Source organism: Falco punctatus (assembly GCF_963210335.1).
Source record: "Falco punctatus genome assembly, chromosome: 4".
Classification (NCBI taxonomy): domain Eukaryota; kingdom Metazoa; phylum Chordata; class Aves; order Falconiformes; family Falconidae; genus Falco; species Falco punctatus.
Window position 1 is genome coordinate 57,825,461 of NC_137583.1, and position 20,437 is coordinate 57,845,897.

Here is a 20,437-nt window from a genome sequence, read left to right on the forward strand (position 1 = left end):
GAAGCCGCTGGACAGGGACCGCAAATCGGAAGCAAAACAAAAAAACGGGAAACTTCAAAGCAGAGTCCAAAGGAATCCATGAAACTGACATACCCCGTCCGTATCTACCGGCCCTGCGGTGGTACCGCGCTCCGGTGTGCACAAACACGCTTGCAGAGCATTCCATTAAAAAAAAAAAAATGAAAATTTGTTACTTTGGCTGAAGTTTTGGGTTGTGGTTTGCTTTTTTATTTTCGGTTGGGAGGGTTTAGGGAGGTTTTAGGATTTTATTTTACCTGCATGTGACGAGCGAAGTGAATTGCTCATCAAAATCAAAAGAAGGCTCATTTAAAACGTGCCTTCATTCTGCAATCAAGGCAGTGTCTCAGCAGAGACTTAATGAAGTCAAATAGGTTTTGCATGCCCAGGATCTTAAACTGTTTTAACAGTACAAATACTTTATTTGAAATGCCCTTTAAACTAAAAAACGTTACTAAATGTTGTCATCTAATGAACATTTCAAATATTCCCAGTGATTTCTCACAGCCCTAACTCCCATAGGTTTATACTTCTAAAATTTCTACTTATTATTGTGAAGAAAAACCTTTAAAAAATTAGTCCTGAAGACTCTCAACCTACAATGCAAACACTCTAATACACTGCCTTTTAAACCAATCTTACTCTATCATATCACCTTTGAATACTCTGTATTGACAGTACCTGTGTTAGAAATGTGATCACAAAAATCTCTAAATAAGACAGGGTTTAAATATAAACTTGTCTGAAAAACATTTACAATGTGGGAATCCCTTCAAATGTACAGTGTTGTTGGCCTGCATTTTAGAGTCTAATCTTGCAAATTTATCTGAATAGTTTGCAGTCAGGAAACATCCAAATGTAGTACGGTGGAAATACCAGTCCATTTAAAAATAAAGGTATGTAGAATTGTCATCCAGTTGGTAGTGTGTTGTCTTTAAATCAGATGGCCACAAGGCAGCGGTGGAATTTTACTGCCCCTAAGGAGCTCATGCTAGAGGGACCCATCCTGAACAAAGGTCTCACTTAACCAAGAGGCTGTGAAGAAAATAAAGTTTTTAAAATGTAACCAAGAATTGTTTCCTTAGTATGACTCTTCACAGAAAACAAAGGATCAAATAACACATAAAGGCTGCTTTTCCATTAATGCAGAATGTAACTGGTGAGCCAGGGAGGAGAGGCTTGCTCTGCCTTCCTAACCTGCTGCATATTCCCTATAAACTCGTAACAGATACAGAGGCTTGGAATGCTGCAATTGTCAAAATATAACCACTCGCCACAAAAATGAAGAGAAACTGAAGTCACTTCTGAAGAAAGCCGTAAGAATGATAAATTTCTTCAGAAAAGAGACATTAGTGGATTATTGAATTTTTTTTTTAAGGCCGTATTAGTTAGGAGAAAGGAAACAACAGTTTATAAATAAACAAAGCATGAGGATGTAAGAATCAATTATATTTTTCAGCAACCAGATCAGAAGAACAAGCCCAAATAGCAAGAAATACTTCACTTTAAATAGCACCAAGAAGTTGATACTGGAATAACCACCCTCATGTTATCTGACCTCCTTAAATTGGGAACAAGGGTGCAAGATAACAGGGTAGGAGAATCCACTCAAGGGCAGAATGGGAACGTTAATGTTGCTACTTTCACTCCTCACCTTTCTCTAGAAAAAACAGGGAAGTTTGAAGAAACATTGCCTTCCCTAGTCCCCCTGTTGCCCATCCTTCCATCAAGGCAGGGTTCTCTCAAATTCAGTTGTGTATGGAAAATGTGCACGGCTGCTGTTCTTTCTGCATTGAAGTTCATGCTTGTAGATAGAACCACAGCCTCTAAATTTGTTTCTTGAAAGCAAACAAGGTTTAGCTGTGCAGTTATCAGTGAAGTTGCATTCATGTACTAGTGATGTTTTAGCACTGACAAATCCAGAATTTCCAGAGGGGATGGACAAAATGCCTTTTATAATTGAAATGTCACCACTGCAGATTAACAGCTTGAGGCAGAGCACAGATTAATCACTCAAGACACATACAGCAGGGTAAAGGGAAAAGCGAGTTTATTCCCCTTTTCCTATTAACTAGTTTCTGACCTGACGGAGAAGCACTACTTCCATGCTCTGCTAGGCCCTTGGCTGTTTTGATAAGTTATAACCAGTATGCCAATTAATGGGGTTTTTTTATTTCCCTTGATGTCAGGTTAAATTCAACTGCACATTCATTTCAGTTCATTGCAAAATATATATTATTTCAACTGTATTCCATACTCCTACATACTGAGATTGTTCACTTTTTATTCTCACTTTGAGTATCCGCCTCTGATCTCAGTTGCACTCTGACATGAACTTAGATTTAACTGCGTTCTTCAGCTTTACACAGGTGAACTCCTTCAAAAACAGTGACAGCCAAACTACCATGCTTCCTTACCATCACATCATCTTAGACATGTCAAGAAGCTAGAGAACAGATAGGCCAGACCTTTGATATAACTTAGGATGACTATATTGACAGTGGTCCAGCCATCCTGACTTACACTGGCTATATAATTTAATGGGATGTGAAAGTACTCACACTTTCACTCCATGGGCAACTACAATGCTACCAATCCTTTTGCTCCCAGCAGTAGATTTTGAGCATCTAACTGGTTATTTTAAGTAGCAGGGCAGCCAAGTATTTTTGCACCCCCAAAGAGCTATTTCACATTTGTATGTCAGCATAGGTTGGCAAAGCAGAAACAACGGGACAGGAAGAGTCACTGCATCTACGGCCATCAGTTAGGCACATGCAATACAACTGCAGCAGCTCATGTTAGACCTAGCACTGTTAAGCCTGCTGGCGCAATTATACTTTTGCCAATAAGAAATCTTGTGGCTCTTTGATTAGATTCAGAAATATTAAACACAGTAAGCTGGGTCAGATAAATGGCAACCTATTCGCCAAGAAACCCAAGAGTCACGTGCAATGCTGCTAATGAGGTGGGAGATGTTTACAATGTAAACCTCCAAGTAACACAATAATAACACATTAACATATCACCTTAAAAAAAAAGTCTCAGCTTGAGCACTAGACCTACCTACTGGAAGGACGTCTGAACAATGACAGTGCTCTAAAGGTCATTCCCTTTCTACTTAGCATTGCAGGTACTCTGTTATCACAAAATCTCCAGCAATGTTTAACCAAGTACCGATAATATAAAATGCCATAGTACCATGAATTAAAAGATAAAGTCGCTGTTCTTTTTATTAAGATGGCATTATAACACCAACAATGTTTTCCTTCCCCTAAATATGCATTTACCTGTTGAAGTTACTTTTGCACATGATTTTGTGCCAACCGTTGTTTGTCCATACCTCCAAACACCGGGGAGTGTCATTATTCACTCTGTAAGAATAAATACTTGATGTTTGAAAGCAAGGCATTGAGGTGGCTGCTATTCACTGCAGTTTGAGGGACTGTACTGTGAATGGATGAGAGTATGTATAACAATCCAGCAAAAGACCTGTGCATGAGTTCCACAAGAGGAAGCCCAGACCACAGTTTTTACATGGAGACTGAAGACACAGCGTATTTAGCTGTAGTAATTATTCCACAGACTTATTGCTTGATTTAATCCTTGACATGTGCATATTCAAAATCCGAGGTGTGGTACTGCATTAACCAATTAAGGCCCTTTACAGAGACCTCATGAAGAACTGGCAGAGGATTCTTTATAGAAGCATATACGGGCACATGAACAATGGGTAAAAAAAAAGAATTTAAATGATGGCTCAACTACACAATCTCAATTATACTGTCAGTTTCATAGGTATTGGTCCATTTGCACCTTTTATTTAACCACGTACGTAAAATCCTCCAATTTCACTGCTACCCAGTGCAGCAGAACATGTGTTGACTTCAGTGGATACTGAATCAGGCACTGTGGAATTGTATCTGGTTTCACATAGTCTAGTTTTACAGATGTAATTTCATTGACTCATTTAGGCTACTAGTGATTATGAAGTGCAGTACAAATTCCTCATGAGATCTCTGCATGGAAGTGAAGGATGTTTCTGAATAGCAAATTATTTTTAGGATACTTTCCTCCCCTGCACAGATTTCAAGTCCATATTCATTTTCACAATAGTAATAGTACTTAACCACCCTCTTTGGAGGACTATAACTAGAGCCATTTGCAAGGCTTATTAAAGTTAACTTATACACACAGCAGATTTCCTTGAAGATGAATACTGAAGTGGTTTGTGTCCTAATGCTCAAGAGCAAGTATCTCAGAAGCAAGATGTTGTCATCCAGATAAAACTTTTCATTAACAACAGATTAACCAGTTTTTTCATGCTGTACTTGATTCTTATCAAACTCCACTTTCAGATAAGTACATTTTATTGATTAAAAACAATCACAGATAAACTCATTCCTACTCAAACAATACCTGAAGTTGAAACTAATAAGGGCCAAGCCTTGCATTTTTCAGCACCATCCTGCAGGGATCAAAAATAATTTTGCAGTCAAGAATGAATCAAAAACATGTAGTGTATAGGTGGAAAGATCAAGGCAGAAAATTTTTATAGCTTATTCAATTCACTTTAGACCCTGCTTGAAATTCTCCCAGAGTTCCTGTATGTGTATCGTGCCTGTTGGAAGAATGAATAAACACAGGCTGCTGTCACCTCCCAGAGCTGTAGCCATCGTATAGGAAACGTAGTAGTTGGTATAGAAAAGACACTTGGGTAGCAGTACCAGAAGTGTGGATTCAGCTTATAAGAAACTGGAATTTAAGGCATCTGTAGGCTCAATAAAGCTTCAATGAATTTCCAAAATCCTCTGAAGAGGACTATTGAAAGCCATTCAGGTCCCTCTCACCCTCTTCTCATGGACCATTTTATGAGGTCAAACTGGAGTAAACCTAACCATCTTGTTTGTCACACTGATCTAAGAAGCCCAACAACTAAGAAGGAAGCCAGGGAAACTGTAAGGGAAGATGTCCAGATTCATTTTTTAAAATCTCTAACTGGTAAGTATCTTCAGTTTCTTCTTAGACTTGCCTCTGCGCATTGTCACTTCTAAAAGGGAATCTCAGAAGCTCTCAGTAGGCAAGGACAGCAGCAGAACTACAAAACACAAAACTCCTGCCCCTGAATTATGGATGCTGATTGTTTGCACAGGGAGAGAGATTCCAGTTCTAACAATGCAGACAACCAGCAGAGTGAGCAGCCCTCTAACAGAGCACATTTCAGCATTTTAGTTTACTTTCCACAGCAACTAACACTCCAAAGGAAGACTATTTGTCTTGCTAATCCTCAGCACCAACAGAGTCAAGACAGAAGAACAGAGGTTTTTAAGTGCCGTTTATGCCAGGCACAAAAACCACATAGAACATCTGCTGCATTTAACTCCTTACAACCAGCACAATTAAATTTCTTCTGGATTAATCCAGTGACTTCAGTGTGACCATATTTACCATCCACTAAAAGAACATTTAAAAAAAAAAAGTATGTGGTTCTGCAAAGGGAACTGGATAGCACCAAGTTCCCAACACATGCAAAACCAGACCGGCGAGTATTAAAGGTAAAGCACAAGATAATTGGTATGGAATCCTCAGTGCTAACTTGGTGATCTTGATTTAAGCCTTTACAGACACCCAGGCAGAGTGCAGGACCAGAGATTCTAGAGTTCACTACTGGATGTGGAGCAATTCTACAGATTCTACCTCATTCTGGGCACACTAGTGTTTTGCAAAACTCTCCCGATCACTAGGGCTAGATCAGTGGTACTGGATTCAGTCACTTGGGAACCTCAGAGATCTCAGGAATAGAAATTTGCCAAGCTGTTTTACATCCTCTGCTAGCCAGGCAACCTTCTCAGGACAGCTAGCAAAGTAACATTCCTGATTTATTTTTTCATATAGAGATATACTGATGTATACCTACAGACATAAACATAATAATTATATTTACATAAAGACCTCAAGGGATAAAAGGTGACAATAGATCCTATCAAGGAAACGGGAAGGTGGACTACATATGACCCAAGCTCACCAAACCTTCAGACAGACTTGAAGGACAGCTGGGCCACACTCCCTTTGACACACTTGATCCCTTTCTGACTGAAAGCACATGAAAGGTCAGATCAGAACATCTTGAGATCACACTGAAAACTTGCATCCCATTACCATGGCCATGCAGAACACACCAAAAAATAACCTTGCATCATCAGAAAGTCCTTTGGTCTACTTACACCAAACCCTAACATGTTTTAAGGTTGTGCTTTCAAATAATAGAAATATATGTGCCCTTATCAAAAGTCTCACTAAAAAGTAAACAGTTACTATTGACTCTACTAATACTGCCTGGAATCCAAATAATAGCAGCCACCCTGTCGCTACCTTTCTTTCTGTTACCATATTGGCCAACAATAAAATAGTCACTTTCTAACATTTCAAGACTGCATTTAAATAATTTAAAAAAAAAAAACCACTATAGACAGCTAGTGAAAAGGGTTTATCACAGTAACTTTGATTTTCCTTCTCTGTACCAGTTACAATCTACAGATATTTGTATTCTGTCTTTGTAGCCTGCATGAAAAGTGTTGGATGCATCTATAGTTCTGCACACGAACAACATGAATATATACCTCTGGTCTCAGTTGTGCAGTAAAATCCAGTGTTACAGGAAGTACATTCAGTCAGTTAACCATTATGAGCATTTTTAATTATCTTTAAATCAACAATTATTCCTATAAGGCCCTCCAAACAATTTTTAAACAAAAAACTAATCTACTACTCACAAATTAATTAGCATGAGATAAAATTAGTTGCATCTTTTTAAATGAGATTTTGTAACCAAGGTCAAGGGCATTAAACATCTACTTCAAGTTCTAAAAGCCACTGCTTTTGTATTATGAGGTATTCTCAATTTTTTTTGCCTCAAGGAAATGAAGAATTGCTTCCATTGTGTGATGGAAGAACAGGCTTAAGGGAAATATGACACTTCATAGTTCGGTGGATAATCAAACAAAAATCACTCATAGATGATGTTTTCGACAAGAGTTTGTCCAATTAAAAAAAGACACAAACCTTATCATGGCGATAAATTTTCAGAACCTATAGGACTGTTAGGAAATGTGTGCCAGTGCTAGGAAATGGCTTGACTGCTTGTATTCCTCAGCAACCTACAAGCCAAATGGAGGCCTCTAACATTAGTAAAAGGCAAACATAGTCATACCACTCCAATAGTGCCACCTGCTGCATATTTTAAAAGTATACAGTGGTCTGTCGATCCAAGTCAATTTAAAGACTGAACTATTGACTGGTTTAAACGGAAGTCATAATTTTGAGACATATAATTTTATTTCATATATAATTTCATGTCAATACAAAAAACTGATTTTTTTTTTTGAATTAGTAATACCTAAACAGGCTAAGGGTACAAAGGGAGTTGTTCCAATATGGTATAAGAATAAAACCCATGGGTAATCCATTTTCAAGTTTATCTCAGCAACATAACAAGGATTAGTTACATCAGCTCACTGCATATCACAGCCACAATTAACCCTATGTACTTTGTGATATCATGTAGATTACACCTGCTACGCATTTAGGAATCATACCCTGGTTGCAAATTATTCACAAAATACACACATGTATATATGTGGATGTGTCTATATATAGACACACATGCCTCAACAGCAAAGTATACACACACAAACACATATACAACAAACACCTCTCAAGACTGAAGCGTGATGCCCTCTTCACAAGCTTTCGGTGAAAAGGAAACAAACTGTAAAGTATATGGGACTGGTTTAGCAAAACAAAAGCTAATCCTTTCCTGGTTGTAGCGCTCTGCTGTACCACCTGGACTCATTCACTTCATTTCACTGGGCATCTGGTTTCTTTTCCAAGTTTCTGGTTTTGCTGCTTACCCATGCAGCTGTTTGGGAAGAGAGTGCCATGCATAATCCATTTGCATAACTATGTGTGATGGCTTTTCCATGATCCTGAGGGAATGGTACAGTACAAATAATAAATAATAATAATTTCTGATCAGATACAAACTTACTATAGTAGATATTATATAGATTCTAATGAGAAGTTAAGTGTACATCTTTTAAGACAAAGCCTAGTTTCATGTTCAAGGATACTATCCTGGGTAATTCTTTCTGCAACACATAGTCAGGTTGCACAAGTCACTTCCACAGGAGGTCAGTGAGTCAAATAGTGTGACTGGAATTTTAAAAAGGTAGGGTAACTTTTATGACCATTAATAACATTTGTATTGAATGCCAGCTCAAACTGTAATGAGGTTAATTAAATCTCCTGCCCCAATGTATAAACCAACTGCCTGAAGGTCCAAAGGAGGACTCCACGTGCCAACAACTTGGAACACTGAACAAACAAGGCAATTGAGGTACTCCTTTCTACAGAGCACTGGGTGTTTGTCACTACTGAAGGCTAGGTATCAAAGTAGATCTACCAACGCCATGATACATCACAACTCCAGCATGACACATGCTTTTTGCAGGCTCAAGTAAGAAGATAACTTTAAGAGTATCTACAGGATCTGAAAAAGTATTTTGTTTACCATCCTCTCCCTGGCTAAGGTAGAAAAAAACTGCAGTTGAGGTAGGCAACACGATCTGCAAAACACAAGCATATTGGGAAGGCAAAAGCAATAATTAATAAAGTGAATTACAGCAGACTTACAGGTGAGCCTGCTGAGTCTTACCAGAATTCTACGAACTACATAACTACAGCCTTATCACCATGTACATGCAACTTCTAAAGCAATTCCCAAGGTCTGCAGGATTTAAGCCTGATTCGGTAAATCATTTATGATTTAAATCATCTCATAATTTCTGCCATTAAATGGAAAAATACAGCACCCAGCATTCCTTCCACACAGTGCCCTTTCACAATGTCCTTTTATGCAGTGCTTGTCACTGCAAGGAACCTAGCAGATTTATATTATGCACAATTATATTAAAACTACTGTTTAAGTGCATAATTTTTTCACATACTACTCTCTTGGGCCCTTGCAACAGCATCAGGCGGACCTATTGCAGGGACATAAACTTGCAGTTCATAGTCCAGACATAGCCTTGTCCTTTATTGATAGGATTAAAACCCATGTATTTTTAAAATTTTTGCCTTATTATTACATAATACTGTTACATGTATGGTAAGTGTTAAAATGTGGCTTACCATGCATTTCAAGAGTTGGTTCACCTTTCAGTAACAAAATGATTACTTCTATAGTTTATTTCATTTTATAGAAAGGCAGAAAACCTGAATGAGTCAGAGTAAAGCACTCCTATGTTCAGCCTCCCAATTCTAAGTGTCATTAGCACATACAGTTTTGACTCTGCACCCTGGCCTGAATACTTTTAACACATTCTAAAAAGGGAGCAACAAGCACAAAATCATTAAGGTATAATAAATCCTCCCCTCCAACCACTACTGCCCCAAAAAGCAGTAGCAAAAATGAAACCGGATGAAAGTTAAGGAAGGGAAGAGTAGAAGGAAAAAGACAACAGAAAAAAGAAACCTGAAGAAAGATTTCCCTGTTGGAACTACTGTCTTGGGAAGGTCACCATGACAGCATCCCTTTAAGAATTAACATTACTACATAAACCAGTATTACTCAGCCCTTTGTGCACCTGACAGTGTTCAATGAGGTTTTGTATTTCACTGTTTTTTTTGGCAAAGCTTCATATGCTTACAACCTTAAGTCAACAGTAAATCCAACTATCCAGTTATAATCATGAGCTTTGTATGCAGTAGCTCCAGATGCACCGCAAGAGAACAAGCTGACTGAAATCCAGAATTTCAGAATAGACTACGGAACTACTGAAATAAGTCACCGTACTTAGAAGAAAGTTATTTTTTCATTTAGGAAGATTTCAGATGCTTCACACCTGTTTTCATTTTTTGCCAACACAATGAAGGAAATGTCCTGCCTCTGCATGACTTTTTCTTCCTTGTTGGAACCAATGGTGAAGACTTATAAATACATGACTGGTATTTTTTCAGTGACTCATACCTCAGAGCAACAGACTTCAGATCGTGATAAGCAGCCAACCAAGATGGATGTAAGCTTACTTGAGGAGCAGTATGACCATATGAAACAGAAGCAAAAACTGCAGTCGCACATTATCGTATTTAAAACAGGTATGTTTATATTTATGGGGGGAAATGCAAATGTAGATGTAAAGACTATTTCCTTAAATCTTTAATAACTCCTAGCTTTGTTCTTTTTATGCTCAGCTTCAAAAGATGTACAAAATGAATGCCTCTTCTGTCATTTTGGGGTTTTATTCATTTCACTGAAAGGTGGTCATATCAATTAGCTTTATGGCAGTGAAACACTAACGTGAATTTGAAACAAATGTATCTGAGATACGGTTTTACAGGTTTTACGTCAATAAAATTCTAAACATAAATGGTGACTCTTACAGGAGCCACGTACTTCATGCCTATCATCAGTGTATTTGTGCAATGTATTCTGTAACATTCCTGCTCTCTTGAATGCTTCCATCAGAATAAGCAATTCTGGGTCTTCTATTTCTTTTCTGCTTCTTTATCTGTGTAAAGAAATATGTCCTACAAGAATATAGATAACAACAGCAAATATCAAGTGATTAGCACAAGTTGGGGTTTTGTTCAGAAAACTTATAGTAAGAGTCATAGTAGGTAACTAAGAAACAAGCTTTGAACAAGAGGTCCTGTTTTGAAAGTATTTTCACTGCATACTGCTTGTAAAGTTAATAAATAGGAAACTAAGAAACAATATGTATCACTCATCTACCTGCTACGTCAGATTTTATATAAGAAACTCTCAAATATTTTAAAGTTTTTATAGACTACTGCTTACAATATTACATTAATATATTCTCATTTACTTTCCAAGTTAAAATGATATTAAGAATACTTAGCCAATTGATGAAGTTGTCATCTGAATTTAATCACAATATGAAAAACATGCTTCATTCACCCCTCATATTAGTATTTAGCTCAATAAATGCAGAACTTGGGTTATTTAATTTTTTACATTTTTCTCTACATTTTCCAGCAGTTCTAGATTTTGGCTGTCATCAAAATATCATCAAAACAATTTAAAAACCACTAATTATGAACTATACAATAGATCCACTTCTTCAGTATTCTTTCATCCAAATGTCTAGAAATCCTTATGTTAAAAGAAATTAAATCTCTGGGAGGAAGAAAAAAATGTATATATATACACACACACATATATATATACACAGACACATGAGCTTATTTTATCAGGTCTGAAAAGACAACTAACTTGAAGACAAAACAGCCCATCTAAGCTATAGCAAATATGTAAGTTACTCAAAGAAAGGAAGCAGCAATCTGCATTCAGATTAAATTCAAATGTAGCTTCAGATATAATGAAATGAATCAGAGCAGATTTTTTTGCAAGGACACGGTTGGAAGATTCAAGAAAAGACATAAGAAAGTAGGACTGCACAGTTTCTGGGCAGTTTAAAATTTAGTAGGGCTGGAAGTTCACATACAAATACTTTCACACACATACACATAACCCAAAACATTCACAGAACTACATAACCTACTGCACTGAACTTCTATCTTTAAACAACCTGTATGGAAAGGAATAATGTTATTGTTAGAAGCAGCTGAATTTTGGGGTGTTTTTTTGTTATGCTGAGTTCTCAGTGTCCTAAAAGTTCATCTTATACATTCCCATGGTTTAGAAGCTGGGAAAACCTATGAAATAGGTCAGCACTTTGAACCTGTTATAAGCATCAGTTTCCAAGAATGTATCAAGCAGAAACAAACACTGCCATATTGAGACAGCCCTACACTCCTTAAGTTACGAGCTTGAACTACCCAGAAATTCCAGCTAGTACCGAAAGGCAGTAAACATACGAATCAGTATTTTGCACTGACAGCAAATCGTTTCCCTACCTAGAAGGTAAGATTATGGCTGAGCTGGGAAAGCAACAACAACAGCACCACCACAACTGCACACATACGCACAAACCTCAAAGGCCAGACACAAAAACCTCGTGAGATTCAAATCTCATGGAAGGAGAGCACCTTCAGTCCCTCATGGTCTTAAACATCCCTGCCAATGGTCTTTGTTCTAACTATTAGAATGCTAAATTATTCCTGCCTAACAGACCAGTTGTCCTTCCATGATACCACAGGGATTTTGAGCATTTCAGGTTTATTGCACCACAGCTGGAATGGTAACTCCAAGCTTCCTTGTGGACTTTTAGTTTCATATGTCACTACCTGTTTGCCAGTCATGAAATTGTAGACCTTGAAACAGAACTTAAAATCCACTAAATTCTCTAGGTTTTTGACTGGTGGGTTAGTAACTGAGAAGTCACCTGGAAACAACTTTCTTCTGTTTCTTCCCCAATACACACAGCCCTGTTCATGCTTTTGCCTGTTCCTGATTACTTGAGAACAAAGAGCGTGACAAGATTTGAAAGTCACCAACTAGAGGAAAATACAGCAGTGTATTCATTATTTATTTGCTAAGAAGCTGAAAAACAGTATTTACTTTAGGAATTAAATGGGAGCATTCAGCACATGCAGTCACAACAGAAAAAACACTGGGGCTCTGACTACAGGGAGTTCTGACTGCAGAGATCTCTTCCAAGTATTTCCCAAGCTAACTTGAACTAAGATTAACTGTTGTCACTCCAGACCCTTACAAGTATCTATGATGACAGCATATGAAGAAGGCCAGATGGTAAACAACCCCACAAAAAGGCTATAATGTAAAATTTATTTAAATAAACAAACAAAAAAAACCCAAAACCAAAACAAAACAAAAAGAAATCCAAAACCCAACAACCCAGACAAAAGATCTATCTAATTAAAGCTATCTTTAGAAGCTGAGAGAGTGCTGGATGTGCGTTCATGTGACAAAATTCGACATACAGTAGATCAGGACTCTCACATTTCTATCTGAGGTCATCGCTCAATGTTGTGTGCCGCACCTTAGCCAAGGAATTAAATCAAATCTGAACTGAAAAACAGTTCAGACTATTAAAATTGGACTAGATGCATTACTTTGAACTATCTGATCTACTCAAGCCAGATGATAATTCTTCTGATAACCAGTTCATAATGTTCAAGATCAAACCTCATGTTGCCCATCAATGCCAGTCAAGAGTGCAATTACATCCACAAGAACATGCAAAGCTGCATCTCCTCAGTCTCTCAGTTCCTTCTCTCATGCTTTTTCTTTCACACATCAAGAACAAGTCCCAGTTTTTGTATACCATGCTGTTCTGCAGAACACACAGGGCTGTATTTTACAAGTGGACTTTTTGTAGCCACCCAAGCTCAGCTGTATTTCCTGGATAAAGTCCACTCATAACTTTGATTCTCACTGCTAAAATAATAGAGAACTGTGTATTCTTATCTCTATGAAAGGTTTCACCCCAGGAAACTCTGTTAGCATACTTCACTGTACAGACACACACAAACACATCTGTACCTCTAAGCATTGCATGTGCTTTAGTCTTTTTCCTGGTAACACTGCAGGAGAGCAGAAGACATGGGCTGACATGGTCCTCACTCCCAAAGCCATGCTGCAAAGCTTCAGCAATGAGAGCCAAAGACAATAGTGAAAGCCCCTCATTAGCTGAAACCCTGTTGTACAGGTTCATTTACTGCCAGTAATCAGCTGGGTCTGACATCTTCAAATATTTCCTTGTAAAGATGGTAAGAAAGACAGCTATAAAGAGGGGATTCTGCTGTTGATTTTTTAAAAAGCAGCATCCTATTCAAACTAGCTTCATTTCAAATTCAGGGTTACCATTCTTTTAAAATGGTTATTCAGACATTTTGTTTCAGAATATAATCAGTACTCTTCTATGTCTACTTTTTTCACTTTAATATGCTTCATAACTCATACTGCAACAGAGACAGTTCCTATAACTCAACCCTGTAAATAAGGTCAGCATTCTTCACAACGCCTACTTTAAACTATATTTGTGCTAGCTGAAATATATTTCGTTAGTACTTGCCATATTAACAGCACTGTTTATCCTCAACGTAATGGTTCAGTTTCTATTTGTTTTCAAGGCACAGAAAGCCAGTCACGTTCAGTAATTTGATGGCTGCTACATGTAATTAAAGTAGCATTAGCATTTCTGTCCCTAATATCTTACACATTTCCAACAGTAACTTTCACACTACTTTAGAAATTAAGCTATAGGGATAGCAGAAAAAAATAAAAGACCAGATTCTCTTCCACTGTTAGAGCTACTCCATACTATTCATGAAGCAAGCAGATTTTTCCTCACAGCAATCACACCGGCAACATTAGTGTGATAGGCTATTTACGTTATTTAGAATGACTACAATAGTAAAATTGCAGTAAATTATTAAAATACAAGCTCTGTGTTAATGATCCCTCATTAAGAAAAAGAAGACAGACATTCACAACTTGTTTCATCTAGAAGTGGTCACAGTATTTAAGTTGTGAATACAAACTTCAAACAGTATCAAACAGAACATTTCTGTCTTTTGAATTACAGCACCTACAAACAGACTGAGCAAGTCCCTACTCACCTTAGGAATTTTTGCTTACAAGCAATTAATTAATGAAAGTCAATTCTCAATCTGTGTTGTTAATGAGTCTTAGAGTACCAGTTAGATTAATATTGACTCAATAAATCTCCATTTTCATCTGACTAACCCTAGGGTACCATTTATGTCCTCAGAACTGCAAAACCCAGCATGAAATATTGCTACGCCACAACCTGGCATCAAAAGAACTTGCATTACTCTCAGCCACAGACGGAAAGAGTACAGATAAATTCATCTGTTAAAGCTCTTCAGTTAAGTTTATGCCACAGAAATTAGACCCTTGATTTTTGCCACCATAGTAACATGCATAAATTTCTTTCTCTTGTAGGTGAACATGAATCTGTTCTGCCAGAATCAATGATCAATGCTGTTTTAATTAATACAAAAGTCAGAAGATCAAAGTCTTTTACAGAACATGCTCCTGTCAGAAAGGTCAGAGTGGAGATGACCAGTAGCAGCAACATACAAAACAACTCACCATGGCGTACCCACCTGGGAATTCACCGCCTGGTGCAAGCCCCTTGTCAAGGAGTTACCTGGGATCTTTCCCACTGCAAGAAAGGACATTGCAGTTTTGACAATCAGACACTGATTTCAAAGGGAAACGACAAACTGCAACCCAAGGAATTAGAAGGAGCAAGCAAACCATCTGTGCTCAGTCAACTGGGAAGTTCAAGCATGTTGAACAGTTTCAGTAAAGAGAATAGTAGCAACATTTCAAGCACCTGCCAAAAGCCTGCTCTGAAATCAGCCACTTCGGCAGTTCAGACACATCAAGATACTTCTACAAAATGCATGCCAGCCTGTAATAAACAGAAATTTTACCCTTTCCCTAATAAAAAAGGGCCCAGAATTTCTGAAGCAGCAAGGAGGCTTGGATTATATGTCTCACAATGAAGACATTCAGTACTATATAAATCTTAGCCAAAAACTTGACTAAAACTTAAAAGAGCAGGATAGCCTTCTTAGTAACACTGATTGACCTGCTGAGGGTCTACTACTTTTATTAACCACGGAAGTTCCTTACTACATAATGTTGTTTTACAGTACAGTGTAAAATTAGATGTCCTCATGAAAATTCTGGGCTGCAGTGACAGATACTCAATTCTATTATTTGAGATACGACAGCAATTTTATCTTTTTTTTTTTTTTTCCTATTTTCAGGTTACTGATTTTAGAAACTAAGATTTTATCACAGCAATATTTGAAATATCTGAAAAAGCTATAGCAGAGACTAGTAGAACTACTGATGAAGCAACTAGGCTAAATTTCAGCACAGTACTATTTAATTAGACAATAAACAAGGAACAAATGAAAGCACCTGTCTTGAAGGTGATTGGTACACTTAACATATGATTTCATCATTCACTTTCCTCAAAAAAAGATATTCAAGATACTTTCTGATGTATTTTTAAAATCAATGAATAAAACCTCTGTTCAATTCTGTGGTTGTTTTAAAGCAACTTAGTAAATGTCATCTTCTTATTGTATATAAATTCTATAATAACATAATGTTGGTTTCTATCTCTCCTCAGTATTTCATTAGAAAATAAAAGTCTGAAACAATTACTTATCTCCCCGATACTGTGTATCAACATACCTTCCTTACCAGAAGTTTAATGCATCTTTTTGCTGTTACAACTCTGTGCTCACAAAGGGGATATAACCATTTCAACTACACAAATATAACTGTAGTAGTACGACTATTTTTCATAGCTAGGGTTTAACATCTTTTCTTGTGGCACAACTGCATCGCAAACCTGCTCAAGTTTTTAAAAGGGAGTAGTTACTGCTGGTCTCCCCTCCTGCAAGATCTTTAGAGGAAGGAGAACCTCTTTTGTGAGTGCTTCTCAATGACAAAAGCATGAGCTATGCATCACCCACTTCTGGCTGCAAGTATTCAGATAGGTCCTTTTCTCAGATGTAGACTTGAGAAAAAATTGAGACATTAAATGTCTCCCCATTTAATGACAATGTTAATTTTAAGGTATACACCTGGCAGCCACTGGCTCTTCTGAACCATTCCATTTCGCCTGAGTCCTGAAAACAGATGGTAGAATGAGGATCAGGTGGAAGGCCCGCAAAGCTCTTCATGATCCCTGTAAACAGTCAGTAAGCTCACATCCCCAGTTATCACCACTGTCTGAAAAATCACATCATCCACACACAAAAGGTGAGCAAAAAAGATGCCAGAGATGATCAGCTGTGGTTTAGGTCCTTCTAGACAGAAATTCTTCTGAGCAAGAAAGATAAACCATCCTGTCACAAGGTATCTTGGAAACAGTGTTAACACCAATATGCAAATAAAAGCCTATTGTCAAAGAGATAGGAGTGTTATCCATTTCTAAGAGAAACTACCATTTTCTTTGCACCCAATGCCACTTCAAACCATTAATCCTTCATACAATTCCACTGACTTTTGTTGAGCTTGATGGAGGATACTACATCTGGAGATGTTGGCACAGATCTGTCAGAGCCTACACTGCCATTGCAGGAGATCCACAGCTATAAGTACATCACAGTACTTTGTTAAGTCTACAAACACAGAAAAAATATCATTGAATGTCATAGTACTTCACTCCCTCTGGCGAAACACCATTTTCTGTGCCACTCATAAGTTTCAGACCCAGATTCTGCAGTATCCCACACATCACCAGCAGTTAGGCAGGCACCTTGTCTCCTGTGACAGTCCTTAAGATAGTATTGAAAAGCTCTAGCTATTACCAAAAGCCATGGGTGTGCTCCTGAAGAATTTTCTACTCATCCTCAGTAAAAGCAGCAGAATGAAGACACAGGTTTAGGAAGAGGTGTTCATTGTGATTTTTCAGGTCTTCCAGTGTTTTCAATTAACTGCCTGCCCAGATTAGTATCCAGCTCAGATGCTGATTTCTATTTCTGGGTAGGCATGAGACAATAATAAAGAATCGTAGCTACATTGGTGTTTTTCTTCACAGTGGTTAAAGTTTTTAAAGAAAGAATAGAAAGAAAAAAGAAGATACGACACAGATATGCATAACAGGTATGTATATAAAAGGGAGAAAATACTAGATAACAACTAGCCCATATGAAATAAGAAAATACTTTAAAAAATTCATTGTCCCTTGATGTGTGGTATACATTAGCTTTCTATTGACTTGTCTTGCTGATTACAGAGTATACAGATTTGCACTCCTGCCTGTCATTATACTGGAGTGTTATTTTTGTTATACCTCCAAGTCTGTAATCCAGAAGAAAACCAAATAAAAGCAAAAGAAATAACTGAAAGGAAAAAAAAAAAAACATTAGCAAGAGGCCAGCCACTATTACAACTATTAAAAAATCAATTCCTGATCATTTTGCCTAGATACTTGCAATGACACACTTGAGAACATTTCAGTGAATGCAACTTAAAACTTTTGAAACAGTATCACAGAAAGCTTATAACCTTATCTAGCCACTTACTGTATAAACTATTTGAACTAAACTAATGTTCTGCACTTTTAAATTGATTTTAAAGTGCTTTGAATTCATTATCTTAATTAAACATGGCTCTTGAATACCTTGATTTAAAACTCAGTGCAGGCTTATGCATGGACAAAGTAACTAACCCCTTTGTATGCACTTTCATACAAACACTTTGTCCTTTCCTGAGACTCCTCTAGCATGTTACTGTGCTTTGTACTGACTGGAACTTATTTAGAAAAGTCATTTTGCCTTCAAAGAAGTCTTTGCATTTAATTCCCAAGGACATTATGGAAGAATATTTTCAGTAAATTTTGATTTGTTAGTGGTATAGTTTTAGTTACAAGAAAAGTTGCTATACTTACATTTCAAGAGACTGAAATATTACGCAGGCACATTGTCTAATGAGAAAATATATATATATATATATATTTCCTAAAGCAGCTGTAGTAAAACCAGAGAAACATGAGAAAAAATGGAAAATTTCTAATATGAGAAAGTCCCAGTTCTCAAGTGCACCTTATTTTCAAGACCCTTTACTGTTAGCTTTTTTACATTTGGTGAACATGGGACAGTAACTTTCATCACTTTGTTCCCATAGCTTTAGCTAAGTTTCAAGCACTGAACTCAAGCCCGCCATAAAAGCAAGTTTACCCTTATTTTATCAGCATGCAAATGACTAATTTATGCACATAGGGGAGCCTGGAATCCTGAAATTCTAGTTCAGCGTCTTGTTCACAAACTCATGATACCTGTGAGGTTCCCATTTCCAAAGCTGCAGCACACAGCACCCTCATTTTGTCTGCATCACTGCCTAAGGAAAATGTTTTACATAAGGACAGTCTTGCAGGCCCATGCATTCCGGAATAAATAATACTCCAGTGCAATAATTTCAGTCACACATCAGAGCACTCAGAATAAAATCCTTTTGCTGCTGGGACAGCTGGTCACATGAAAGAATTCATCCACATGAGATAATTATTTCTGGTGTAACCCACTAAAAGAACACTTAGGTCTTTTACAGGCACCAAAAAGATTCCAGAGACAACCGCCCACCTTTTGAGGGCCTTGTATACAAACACAACATCGAGCAGCCTACCTTGCACAGCAAAATCCCTATGCAGCCTTGCACCCTACACCCACTCTAGGATGTTACAGAGACTCGAAGTAACACTCCAGCACCACCCCAGCTTGAGGTGGTGTTCGGAACCATAGAATCATTTAGATTGGGAATGATTTAGGATCATCAAGTCCAGCCATTAACTTAGGACTGCCAAGTCCATTTGTAAACCATGTCCCTAAGAACCACATCTATGCGTTTTTTGAACACTTCCAGGGATGGCCATTCCACCACCTACCTGGGCAGCCTGTTCCAATGTTTGACAACCCTTTCAGGGATTTTTCCTAAAATCCAATCTAAATCTCCTCTGGTGTAACTTAAGGCTGTTTCCTCTTGTTTTGTCACTGAAAGGAAAGCCTCCTTTCAGGTGGTTGTAGGGAGCGATAAGGTCCCCCCTGAGCCTCCTCCTCTCCAGGCTAACCCCCCCAGTTCCCCCAGCCACCCCCCACCAGCTTTGTGCTCCAGCCCCTCAATGTCTTTCTTATAGCGAAGGGCCCAAAATGGAACACAGGACTCAGGGTGCAGCCTCACCAGTACCAAATACAGGGGGATGATGACTTCCACCCTGGCCACTCTATTTCTGATACAGGCCAGGATGCTGTTGGGCATTTTGGCCAGCCGGGCACACTGCTGGCTCATGTTCAGATGGCTGTCAACCAGCACACACACCACTTACTCTTCCAGCCACGTGTCTGAACCCAAGTTAGCTTTTAACAGCCTCACAACCAGGAAAGAACCCACCGACCACCACTGAAGGGGAAATACAAGCTTCCACAAAAAACCACACCTCATTAAAACACTGCTACCCTCAAAGAGCAAGGCTGGTGTGGGGGAGTGGTAATCATCATATATTGATCCTTCCTAGCACCTTTTAAAGCAGCTTGGCCTTTTGAGAAACACTCCTTCTTAGTACAGACAGGAATTTCAGCCTTTTCCCTCACAAACGGGGAGGCTGCAGCTGAAGGCTGGCTGCAGTGTGCTCAGCCTCCTCCATGCCCCAACACCTTCCGGAAGGGACAGCCCCACAGGTAGCCAAGGGCCTTGGGGACACCCCCCCACCCCCACTTAAGGAACCAGCAACCCAGGCTGGGCAGTACAGCGACAGCAACCCCTGCCGCTGCGGCACGTTAAACCAACAAACACCTCCCCTCCGAGTGAGGGCAGGACGCTAAGATGGCGGCTAGAGCGTGGCTTCAACCACGTGACGAGCTCCCGCCTCGCTCCCGTTCCCCTGGCCCTTCCGCGCTGCCGTAGGGGGCCCGCACACGGCCGGGGTGA

The 20,437-nt window shown here is 38.5% G+C and overlaps 1 protein-coding gene across 1 annotated transcript; it reads left to right on the forward strand.

Moving 5' to 3' along the window:
* Positions 1-12: 12 nt before the first annotated feature.
* Positions 13-19,623, forward strand: LOC308063668 (uncharacterized protein C9orf152). Its single transcript, XM_080386967.1, is given in 3 exon segments — positions 13-10,170; positions 14,927-15,432; positions 15,434-19,623. Coding segments are annotated over 3 exon segments (840 nt in total). The 5' UTR covers positions 13-9,941; the 3' UTR covers positions 15,539-19,623.
* Positions 19,624-20,437: the final 814 nt, after the last annotated feature.